General features: G+C 34.5%; 2 protein-coding genes across 7 annotated transcripts in view; both read right to left on the bottom strand.

Moving 5' to 3' along the window:
• The window catches only part of LOC108978655 (transmembrane protein 165), a 14,188-nt gene extending 7,736 nt beyond the window's left edge, over window positions 1–6,452 (bottom strand). Inside the window, exons 1-3 of one of the 6 annotated variants that reach the window (XM_018949035.1) lie at window positions 6,416–6,452; window positions 2,693–3,055; window positions 2,164–2,601 (exon numbers count right to left, since the gene is read on the bottom strand). In XM_018949035.1, coding sequence (XP_018804580.1) covers window positions 2,164–2,601; window positions 2,693–2,872 — 618 coding nt within the window. In that variant the 5' untranslated portion in view covers window positions 2,873–3,055; window positions 6,416–6,452. Of the gene's footprint in view, window positions 1–2,163; window positions 2,602–2,692; window positions 3,056–6,122; window positions 6,342–6,405 lie in introns of those variants that run through there. The other 5 variants (XM_018949036.1, XM_018949034.1, XM_018949038.1 and 2 more) reach the window with 5 other exon arrangements.
• Window positions 6,453–6,839: 387 nt separating this feature from the next.
• Window positions 6,840–12,679, bottom strand: LOC108978659 (insulin receptor; the record flags this gene model as incomplete). Its single annotated transcript, XM_018949045.1, is given in 10 exon segments — window positions 6,840–7,525; window positions 7,596–7,758; window positions 7,820–7,916; window positions 7,990–8,206; window positions 8,378–8,564; window positions 8,648–8,856; window positions 10,834–10,978; window positions 11,039–11,282; window positions 12,043–12,345; window positions 12,428–12,679. Coding segments are annotated over 10 exon segments (2,439 nt in total), but the record flags the coding sequence as incomplete, so codon positions are not given.
• Between the last annotated feature and the right edge of the window lie 10 nt (window positions 12,680–12,689).

Raw genomic sequence — 12,689 nt, 5'->3', positions numbered from 1 at the left:
GGAAAGGTAAAAATAAACAATATAGTATGTATATTATAGTGGAATCCATAAGAAAATTTTAGCAGGAAATGTCTGCAATAAAGCGTAATATTTCAAGATATTTATAGAAACACCTACCATAAACGTGTGTTTTCCTTTTGGCTGCAGAATGAGTGCCAAGAAATCGTTTCAATGTTTTATTTCCAACACGTGTGTAAACAACGAGTGAATGTGTGCTTAAATTACATTTTCTGCTTTCGAATGTTTGTTTTGATATTTTATGGCACTCCACAAAAAGGACTCAAACACCGGCTGTTATAACCTCTAAAACCATGAAGAAAATAAACATGTCGCTCCAAGGCGCATTTCGCCTAAGGAGCTTCTTATCAAAACTGAACTGTCGTTTGGAGACGTTGCAAATTTCAAAGGATTTTTCATTTAAAATGAAAACGCGTTGCACGAAAAGGAAGGCAAAGCTTGGTTGGGCAATTAGCAAAGGCATAACAGGAATATATACATATGTATGTATGGAAGTATATATACATATTTATATGTATGCCTAGCTATCTGCACACGTACATATATAAAATCCACAATTGTTGTGACAATATTTTTAAGTCCAGTCTTGTCTATCTCGTTCGCTTTGGSACCTTTTCAATTAACAAACATTACTTTCTAAAATGTTAGAATTTTAAAATTTTTCACTGGCGATCCTATCTCAACAGCAGGCACATATATATTTATTACATCAGAGAACATACATATATTTCTTAAAATAAAAAAACTTGAACAGGGATTAATGTGTATGCGACGAAGTTTGTAATCCCTGGTAGCAAACGTCTGTAGATGCGTGAATTAGTCGCTTAGCTTTTGAGATGTTGAACGGAAATTTTGCCTACGTGCTTATCCCCTTAAGAGCTCGCTCATTTATCGAAACCGCCGAAATATAAAATAAAAACTTGTTTATTTGATGAGATATCTTCATGAAATTTGGCATAGATTGTTATGCGAGATATCGCTATAGTCTCCGAAAAAATTGTTCAGATCGGATTACCATAACATATAGTTGTCATACAAAATAAACCGATCAAATCGGTATTCATTTTCATTTTGTTTTGCTTACTTTAAATCATGAACGATTTGAACAAAAAAATATTTCAATAATTTTCTTTGAATATTTTAGTAATTTTTGAGCTAGAGAGGCGCTTTTAGTTGCTCTAAAGGTCCATCTTTGCTTTGGAAATCCATACATTCAAAAAAATATAATTTTTGGTCTAAAAATAAATAGTAAAAGCTATACTCCATTGTAAAGCAGGCAACGTTTAGCAAAAAAAAAAATAATAATAATAATAATAACATTTTAGTTCATTAACTAAAGCATTTGTAATGCGCTATAGTTATTATATATGTAAATATAAATAAATTGTAAATTTTTACGAATTATTTACAAACCATACCAGATTGTGTTTATATAGTATATAAGTATGTTTGCAGTATTAAAGCTAATCAGCGCGCGTCCACAAAGTGAGTGATAATAATTTTAATTGTTTAAATAGTTTTGAGGCCCATGGTGAGAGTGCATTACGATAATATTAACTTAAATTCTATGGGATAAATGATACAATTAATTGTACCCAATTTTTTAACATTCCTATGAYATACCAGAAATATGTATATATATATAGTATATACAATATATATGTATATGCATGTGTGTGTGTATTGTACCGCTTTTAAAATGAATGGCGTGCATGAGTGTGGGATATTTATGCGTTGTAAGATGAAGTGATCGCAGTTTCGTCAACTCGCATAGATTTTGCGCTTTAATAGTGTAATTTGTTTTTTTGTTATTTTTCTTTTGGTTTGCATTTTCAACCGTTACTACATAAATCATAAGAAAAATACATAGAATATGTTTTGAAAGTAAATATAAAAAAAAGAAAAGTGTTATAAAAAGTAGAATGTAGAAGCAGTGCATAATTCACTAAAGGGATTTATAAAAGAGAAATGATAAAGCTCAGAAGCCAGCTAAAATAAATAACAAATTCAAAAGGTGTTGTAACTACACGTTTAACAAATATTCAAATATTGAGGATATGCAAAGAAAAAAAAAAAAAAAACAACAATTGTACAGCTATATTGCTAAACACATTTGTTGATTGAATTGCTTATTAACAGACTTACCTCGTCCTCACGTTTACGCAAAGTCGATTGCACCTCTTCTAACTCCTCCTGCGCATCGCTGTCCTTCATGAAGTAGCCTTCGTAGATCATTTTCAAACCGAATATGGCAAACAACGCCGTTGAGATATAATATGTATAAACCTTAGGAATAATGGTAGCTGCCATGCCAAACACCACCGAGAGTACGGTCATCAGCGCCAGCGCTGATATGGCGCCAGCAAAGACGATTAAGCGCGGATGGCGCATCGCCATGATGGCAGCAATGAAGAAAGTCTTATCACCTAATTCAGTAAATAATATCACTGATATCGATGCTGAGAACGCATCGATAAAGCCGGAATTCGTTTTTGGCTCTTTGGTGGCGTCCGCTTCATTTAAATCATTTGCTGCATTTCCATTTATGGCATCTTTTACGTACTGTCTGTCATCGGGGAAAACCTTTTTATAGAAAAAATAATAATAATAATAAATATAAATGATTAATTTATATTTAAGAAATTTATTAATAATGCGGCAATTCGTTACTCACGCTTGGTGCACTTAATGTGGCAACATTGTCCTCAATTTCCTTACGTGCCACCTCCGCCTGACATATGGTGGAGAACGTTAGCACGGCCATAAGCGCTATTAGCATTTGTAATCTGGCCGAACGTTTCAGAAAGACATTATGTTTGGTGGTTTGCCAAAAATATGACTGATTCTGCGACATATTTTGGCGTGTTTGTTTTTATCAGTTTCGGGGTTAGATAAATGTGGATGTGTGTGTGTGTGTATTGTAGAGACCTAATACTTTTTCCACGTGTTATATCACAGTTTACAAACAAATTTGCTAAGATTTTCTGTACTATGATGAAGCACTGCTTCGCGTTATAAGTCTAATTGCGGCGAGCAACTGTAACGAAATGAAAAAAGATTGCAAGCGCATATTAGTATTTGGTATCGTTAAAAGAAAACATATTGTACTTTGCGTATTTAGTATGCATACATATGTATGTATAAGTTAAAACTGAAGATAAGCATAGACTTGACATGATAACGTCTGCCGTGATAGCATCAGCACATAACTTCTTTATTGTGATAATTTATGCATGAGTTAGCAGGCATTTTGACCATGTGCTGACAATGTTATGGCACCATAATAAGGAGGCGGTCACGTCGCTTCAAGTTAAACAATGATATTTTTATAATATGTACTCATTTATTTACTTTGTAGAGATGAATGTGTATATATTTCAGTTGATTGGCAAGCAATCTAGTATGCAGTCTTAGCAGACGACTGGGTTCACACGAGGACTCTTTTGTCATTCAAATCATTTTCGTAGGCGAAAGGACGACGAGGAGAGCGTACTGCTCGTGCTCGTGTGACACGCTTTGTGTAATTGTTAAGATGGTAGAAAACATTACTGCAGTAACCTCGAGTCATGGTGTCGAATTGACAGTTTCGGTTAATAATCCCGGTTCGTTCCGGTTACTTAGAACTGTTGGTTGTATATTTGTTCGTAACACGCTGCAGCAACGCAATTCGGCAGACTTTCCGACTGCAATCGTTGACCGTAACACAGTTGTGGAATCATTTGCGCCGATCGTTTCCCCACGGTCAACCACATCTACGGAACGAGCGAGCACCGTGCTCCACCACCCGAATTATCACCTTATGTTATTTATTCTATAGAAATCCGTGCATTATTGCAATGATTTTCTCTTATCGCAATTCAATGTGATATCGAAATTGTAATAGCACGCAATTAAATGAACACAAGTAATGTATGAATTAAAGTCAGGGGCATTGCCTGCACACACATATTTGTACATATTCATAAAAAACATTCTAAGTTGGGAAATAAACTCATTTAGTCTCACGAATATGTGCAAAACAAGTTAAGCACCGGCTGACTAAACACAAAACAACAACAATTGCAAYACATAGAAAAGTAAATTTGCTAGAAACAGGTTTCTAAAGCGTTTAATTGCAGCACAAATACAAATACGTCAAGATAAAATCTGTTATTTGTTCTTAATATATTTATAGAAAACGCATTAAGGGCCCTTCTAAAATGACGTGKCATTTTGTTTAGTCCTATCTGTGATAAATTTGCTAATTTTCTTGCTACTTATACTTGGTTTGGTCGTTAAGTTATCGCTTCTAATTTTTGTTTTGTTCTAAAATGTAAATTTTTAAACTATCTAGGCGGCAGTTAATAAGCATATACTGATAACTAATTCAACATTTTATCTTAAAGTTATACGCCATTTATTATAAATAAATATTTGATTATATATTATTCAACTATATTCCATAATAATTATTTTAAGGGGAAAAAGTTTATGAAAAAACATCGATTTTTGGAATTAAAAAATCTACTTTATCGATTTTTTTTGAAATCTTCAGCATATATTTTAACCTGTTTCAAAAACACAGTGAAATTTTTGAAAAATGTGTATATCTTTTGAGTTATACGAGATGGCGCTAAAAAAACCGTCCTTCACTGTTGCAGTGATTCTCCGTGGATGAAATTTTAATATTAAAACTAGAAGATATTATCCGTAAAAATTGACAAATGTCGGCGTTTAAAAAAAAAAAGGTGCATTTTTTTCAAAATTTTGTTGATTTGATCAGATGAAAAAMTCGATAGGTATGTAAAATAATATAYAATTTGTTTTTGAGTTATCACTGCAGCAAATTAAAAAAAATGCTTTTTCGAGAAAAACGAATTTAAAAATAAACGTATGCAACTGATTGAACTGAGCGCTATCATTTAAATGTTTGTAACACAAAAATTATTTAAGATATCGATTTAAATTTTAGAATAAACTATAAAAATATGAAAAAATGTTTTTTTTTTTTTGTTACTTTCACACCCCTTAATAACAAACTCTACTTTTGATAACAGAACCTTGAAATTTGTACATAAACAAATTTATGTAATGGGATATAGTAAAACATTATTAATAACAAACTCAAATACGAATTTTTTTGATGATATGCTGATAATATAAAKGATAGGCAAAAATTGCGGAAATATTTTGTTTTCCGCTTTAAATATAATAAACGTGCTTTATGATAAAAAGAAGCAGCATTAGCTGTTTTTCTTTTTAAGTTTATGTTAATGTCATCGCAAATAAACTTTATAAGATTTTTTAAGTCATTGGTTTGAATATGGATTTTTTTATCATATAAGAAATTTTGTATTTATGTTGATGCTCATTTCATTGCCAGCGAAATATGTTGTTGGCGAAGTTATTTAAAATATCAATAGCACAATCTCCAGGACGATTTAATTTTTATTCCTTTTCTTTGTGGGTTCTAATATTTTTTATTGGAAATTAAAACGGAAAGAAAAAATAAGATTTTTTAAAAACATAAATTTTAAGCAGTTCAGTCATTAAAAGTTGTATGGATAAAATGACCTAACTCAAAGTTTACTTTAAAATGGACTCCACTAGTGTTATCATTACGTTGTTCTAAAAAATTTTCTTTTAACAATAAGTGCTAAGCAAATTAATACATACATAYRTATATCCAAGGTAAGACACTTGCAATAAAAAATGGGTATACGTGGGATATCCATAACACCATGTACTTTGTGTAAACWGTTTCATAATTCAATATTTGTTTCGTTAAAAAAATTATTCCAATTATATTGTACACCAACAGCATTTAACAAGCATACAGTTCAATTGTGCTTAAAGAATTTCACGATTGATCTTGTTATTTTCTTTTTCTCTCGCTATTATTAATTTTGCTTTGCTATACTGGTAATTTATTTAATTAATATTAATAAATTTCTAAGCAGTCAATTAAACCTTGAGCGCTTTCGTTGCGAATTTTGATATTTTCCACACTTGYCTGGCTGTGCTATTTTTGAACTTATTTACATTATGGTTACCTTTTCATTCTTAAACAATAAACAATCAGGCATTTAAACTAATGAATTCTTATAACACTTGATTACACATACATATCTTATGAATTTTGTGAAAAAAAAAATACACATATGCTTAATTGGACAAGATGGTCCTGCGCAAATGGGCTTCAACTTCATTGACGTTTGYCAGCGTCAGTGATGACGTACTAACTATATATTGCACATAATATACACGTTTGTRTTTTAATTTATAGTAAGATTGCGTAATTTCATTAACTTAAAACTCAATAATAATTTAGCAACACAAATTGACTTTATAATTGAACGCAGTATTTTTGAAGAAAAATCAATTATGTAGGAAATAAACTTTACACACTTGCACTTACTTTGACACTTTTTCTCCTACTGAAAAATCGCCAATTGTAGGGTTGCCAAAAGCAGTCACATACGTATATTGTCACACAACAAATAACAGCAAGCGCTGCTTTATCTACTTCATATATGTATTTCGTAAACATTTCCATATTTTCTTATAACAGCGAAAAWGTATTAATGCACGTTCTCTACTTATAAGTCACTCTTTTAAAAAATAATTTTCTCAAATTTTAGTCTTTGTTTTAATACTTTATATATTATTTCGTTTCCTAGCACTGTCTTTCTTGTTTACAGAATTKGAAATATTTAGTAAACTGCGAAATAGACAAGGTGGCATCATATACAGATATGAGATACGGCACTATCGACGCATTGGCGGAAATTGTAAATTATTTGAGAAATTACTTCAAACCATTGAAAACTAAATGTAAGCAATTATTATTAAATTTCAATTTATTAATCATTACAATAATACAACTACAACTGCGTGAAACTGATATTAATCAAATATTCTTAAACCCYCTAGGAACTCTTCCATACTCTTGCTAACAGTCTCTGCAAAAATACTTGTTTCGTCGCCACAACCATTCGGTAAATTGGCGACACAAGCGCGTATTGTTATGCGATACGTTTGCTCGGGCTCCAGATCAGTCAACGTGTATGAGTGTATGTTACCCGGTGTTACGATACCTTTGTATATTTCCAGTGGCCGGCAATTGTTTTGCAATTGATATTGCGTCGACGCATCTGGTATCGGACAGACTGGTCGACGCTTGATAATTGGAAAATCATCTGGGCCCGTATCCTGCAACCTGCGTGCTTGTTCTTCCTGTTGATGAATTATCCAAAGAAGGCTGGCTTCACCACGTTTGCGCTGTTCTTCTTCAAGATCGTGGTCATCTTTATTCATTTGCTCTTCCAGTTTATTATTATTATTATCCTTGGATTTGGCCTCACTATCTGCTATTTTGCGTGTTACGCGTATATGTTTAGATGCGTTATCCAGATAAGAATTGATCGTATTTGGTGTGACTAACGATTCTCTGCCAATACAATTTGTATTTCCATTCAAGTGGTTAGTGTCAGCATTACGGCGTACACGAACATTGTCTATCCTACGACTAAAAGGTAGAAATGAAAGGTAAGAAAAATATATGAAATAAGTAGACTAGACTTTTTCCTGCTACTTACGATACAAAAATCAAATTAGGCAAAGTTTCTTCATAAATGATTTGTTCCCTGCGATAATAGTTTTCATCCGATGGTAAAGGTCCACTATCCTCTGGATTTTCAAAGACACAATCACAGGACGGCGAATATTTACGCAACTCCCGATAATTACCTAATGTCACATCTGKAAATGTAAGTAAAATATTTAAAGAAATATGATTTGTTTATAAGAAATACTGCTTTACTATCTTTCGCGATCTTTGACTTTTCATAATTAGTTAAATTAATTATGTACTTTTCGATAATGCCATTCGGTTTGCGTGGTGGCCACCAGTGTAAAACCTTTATAAAATATAAAATAAAAAAACAAACTCATTATACGTGCGGATAATATGCTATTCTTTAATCTACTTACTATTTTGTCCATAGCAATCGCTGTGTAATAGATTCTCTTCACCGGTCCCGGTTTACTCGGTAGTGTGCGGAAATATTGTATTTTCGAATATGCATCCATGCGTATATGATAATCGGTCATCGTGAGCGTTTTGACGAAGTAAGCGTATTGTGTGTACGGTTTCAAATTGGTAATGATGTAACGGATATTTTTTGTGGGGTTTACTTTCATGTGCCAGCTGCGGAAAAGTGAGATTATGTTTGAAATTGTTGATATTAAAAAAATAATATTTGTCGAGTTTAAAGCGTTTATTAGTTTGAAATCAATGAGAGTAAATCAATAAAYATATTTTTAGATAATTTGTATGCATAAAAATGTGAAAGCATATTCTTCAAAAGCATATACGAACTTATCATGACCGCAACCATGCCTTCCGTCGTAGAGTGTCACATTTTGCACCGGCGTTTCCTTATAGTAATACACATAGCCAAGTATAATTTGTATATTATTCAGAGTGAATATGTCTATTTTCAGGCGCGCAGCTGTAGAATTGTAATCCTCAAGTGTAACTGTAAAATTAGTTATGGGATTGTTGCCTGCAAATGAAATGTAAAAAAAAAAGAACATTAAATATTTGAAATAATAAGGAAAAATTAAAAATACATATATGTATACTTACAAATCACACGCTCGCCATTTGAGTGTGGCGACGCATTCACCGTAGTAATSGGTGCGGCGCTTTTTAAGGACTTTTGCAGTTCACGTATTTTAGACAAGCACAAGCGTGGATTTAGATGGAAGTAAATGCTGCCTTTAAGTATGGCAACATTTTGATTTGGTGTCCAAATTTCCGACAAGTGATAATTATCGACTGCAACAAGCGCATATCTTCAGAAAGTAGACGGAAAGTGTAATTAAAAAATGAAATAAAATAATAACGAGAAAACACATTAACTTCGGCTGCACCAAAGCTAGTATACCCTTCACAAGTGCATTTCTTTTAGTAACTATGTGTTCAGTTTATATGGCAGCTATATGCTATAGTAATCCGATCTGAACAATTCTTTCGGAGATTATGTTATTACCTTAAGCAGTAATCCATGTCAAATTTCGTGAAGGTACCACGTCAAATACAAAAGTTTTCCATACAAGAACTTTTTTCCGATCGTTCAGTTTGTATGGCAGCTATATGCTATAGTAAGCTGATCTGAACAATTTCTTCGGAGATTACATTGTTGCCTTAGAAAATAATCTATACCGAATTCTGTGAATATATCTTGTCAAATGCAAAAGTTTTCCATACAAGAACTTTTTTCCGATCGTTCAGTTTGAATGGCAGCTATATGTTTAGTGGTCCGATAACGGCAGTTCCGACAAATGAGCAGCTTCTTGAAGAGAAAATGACGTTTGCACAATTTCAAAACGATAACTTAAGAACTGAGGGACTAGTGCGTATATATACAGACGGACGGACAGACAGACAGRCAGACAGACGGACATGGCTAAATCGACTCAGCTGAACATACTGATTATTTATATATTTATACTTAATAGGGTCTCCGACGCTTTCTTCTGGTTGTTACAAACTTATGAGACAAATAATATACACTGTTCAGGGTATAAAAAACAAAAACTTGAAAAATACGTTAACATCGATTGCACCGAAGCTAGAAATTCAAAAATAAAAAAAAARKTKSSKWAARYKRMSKTKRAMMAWWMCMAAARSYYCMWYMRRAWYSRARRRGKYCYYSRRSYKKTYMAARSCSRAMMARGKTTYMRRWWARGKKRMYYYSASYCCTGGAGAAAATAATACGAGCYGCAGAGCTACAYAGAGAAGGTKCAATCTTCTATATGACTGTAGAGCTGCTGGCCGTTGATAACTGATATCATTGACCTCAACATTCTCCTCGTTAGTTCTGCTTTCCCTTGACTGGATAAGGAAGCGAAGCAAGGACCTTAGTGGTAAACAAGGACAAGACGAAGTATTGCCTGTCATCAAACAATCAGACGTCGCACTTGCAACTTGGCTCACACCTCACTGTGGACAATCATAACTTTGAAGTTGTTGATGATTTCGGCTATCTTAGAACCAACAACAATATCAGCTTTGAAATTCAACGCAGAAATACGCGGGTTAACAATTGCTACTTCGGACTGAGTAGGCAATTGAGAAGTTAAGTTCTCCCTCTCGATAAGAAAATACTTTAAAACTCACTCACTCATCATCCTCGTCCTGCAATATGCTGCAGAGGCATGGACGATCACAACGGCCTTARGACTGTTCAAGAGAGAGGTTTTGCTTAAGATTCATGGTCCTTTGCGCATTGGCAACGGTGAGTACGACAGTCGATGAAACAATGAGCTATACGAGATATACGGCGATATTGACATAGTTCAGCGAATCATGAGACAGCGGTTGCGCTGGCTTGGTCATGTTGTCCGAATGGAAGAGAACACTYCAGCTTTGAAGGTTTTCGATTCGGGATCCACCGGTAGAACCGGAAGACCTCCATTCTGTTGGAGAGACCAGTGGAAGAAGGACCTGGCAGAACTTGGTATCTCAAGTTGTCGTCAAATAGCGAAAAGAAAAAATGACCGGCGCGCTGCTGTTAACTCGGATATAATCACGTAAGTGGTGTCTACCCTAGTACCGATATCGGCGATTCCGACAAAAGTGAAAGTTTCAGATTGACATCTCAAGAACGTAGGAAATAGTTCGCGTGTATACAGACAGACATACGGATAGCCGGATAGATAGATTAGATATAAGTCTTCCGAAGTTTCCTTCTAATTCTTAMAAACTYCGTCACAAACATAATTTACGCTGTTCAGGATATAAAAAAATATTAATTATAATTCGCTTACAAATCATTTACGAGCTCATCGCCGCGTATGGTGACTAAATTGCGTAGGAAGTGTAGCGTGAGCAACTGTGGTGACTTGACCACCTTCAAATAGCCAGTGATCTCGGTGATGTTTGCAAACGCGTTGTCCAAGTCGGTGATTTTGGCTGCAAGAAATGCAATGAATTATAATTTTTTCCAAACTCCACTTTTACACTCCAACTTACTCTTTATATCCGTGAGTTCGATGATGAGTGAGCCATTTATCTTACTACAGCCTTGTAGGCTCTCCGCATCAGCTGTTGTGTGTATGGTGTATGTTCCAATGCATTGCAATTTACACATTTTGTTTCCGTCTGCATCGACTGTAGTCAAATAATTTCTAGGACATTTTTCCATACAAATACGCGCAAACGGGATTGAACCCAATTGTCGGCAGTTGGATGCGCTGATGCAATCGCGATCTTGATGCTGAAAGGATTTCGATATATTCTATAAGTATATTTATGTATATGCATATTTTTGACAATAAAATAATATATATTTCGAAGGATAAACCTATTCCCGGAATGGACCGGTACAGAGGTACTTAGCAACTACGACAACGACATTCGGGTAACCGGAATGGACTTAGATTTTTATGCGGCCGAGTATTGACAACTCGGCGTCATGCCTCGAAATTGCATTAGGAATTTTGATGCTGTCGCTACAACAACAACAACAACAACAACAACATCAATGGAACCAAGACTTCGGACGGTTCCCAGATTTTTATCCGTACAAGTACTGTCAACTCGACACGATGTCTCGAAATTTCTACATCAGGAATGTTTTCTGCCGCTACAAAAACAACAATATCAATGACATTAAAACTTCGGTCGATCTAAAAAGTCGATCTGTTATTTTACAGAGTTGGAAAATGGAATTTGGGCTTTCCGATGCAGTTTTGAAYTGTTGATACTTAACATGGTGTCAATATGACTAAATTTGGTTCTGGTTGTTGAAATAACTTCCAAACAAATGAAGCATTGTTAGAAMCTGCTAATGATCACAGTAGCTCTGTCAGTGAACCGACTTCACACTTTAATTACGCGGTCGAACAGCGATTTAGTTTGAACAGATTCAAGAGAGTTATGAACTTAGAAGTCAATCCAGTTTACAGAACACAGAATAAGAGCCATAAAAGGAAAAAAAAAAAAATAATATAAAGCTTAGAACTGTTTTCGCCTACCTGATAATAGTTCTGTGGACACTTGTCGACACATTGGCGCTCCAATTTCAGATTCGCACACAAACTGCAACGTTTGCCATCGCAATCGCTCAAACAGTTAGGATCACAACAATTACYATTGTCATCACAACCACGTAAGCCGCATTCTGTGCGACAATTGACAACATTATTCGTAGCCGGACGCTCTTGTGCTATATCATAGCCCCAGCAATGCTTACGCAATCTATTCGGCAGATCTTCTTCGACGAGAATTTGATTATTGGTGCGCTCACATTGCGTACAATGATTGAACAACTTATTATTCTACAACAAAAGCCAAATAAAAATAAAGTAAAAAAAAAAAAAATTATTAGCTTCACCCAAATTGGAGCTATTGGAGACACACCTTATGCCAGAAATGCTGCTGTGAACTATTGCCCAGCAACTGCACCCAATTCACCGTATCCACATAGCAAAGTGATGGATTCGTTTCGATCCTAATATTACCAGCCTGTATGCGCAGCAGCGAGCCGAGACCCAAATAGCGTAAATCGCGATTCTCATATAYGACCAATGCGAATTCGTCGAAGAGCAAACGACGACCGCGTATGATGCGCAAATGTGGAAATATATGATGCAACGAAGGTAGACCATGCACGCGATGCACC

The sequence above is a fragment of the Bactrocera latifrons genome, unplaced genomic scaffold (assembly GCF_001853355.1).
Source record: "Bactrocera latifrons isolate USDA-ARS-PBARC rearing strain unplaced genomic scaffold, ASM185335v1 scaffold_125, whole genome shotgun sequence".
NCBI lineage: Eukaryota > Metazoa > Arthropoda > Insecta > Diptera > Tephritidae > Bactrocera > Bactrocera latifrons.
Note: the sequence above shows the minus strand (reverse complement) of the source record. Positions and strands in the feature narration are given on the sequence as shown.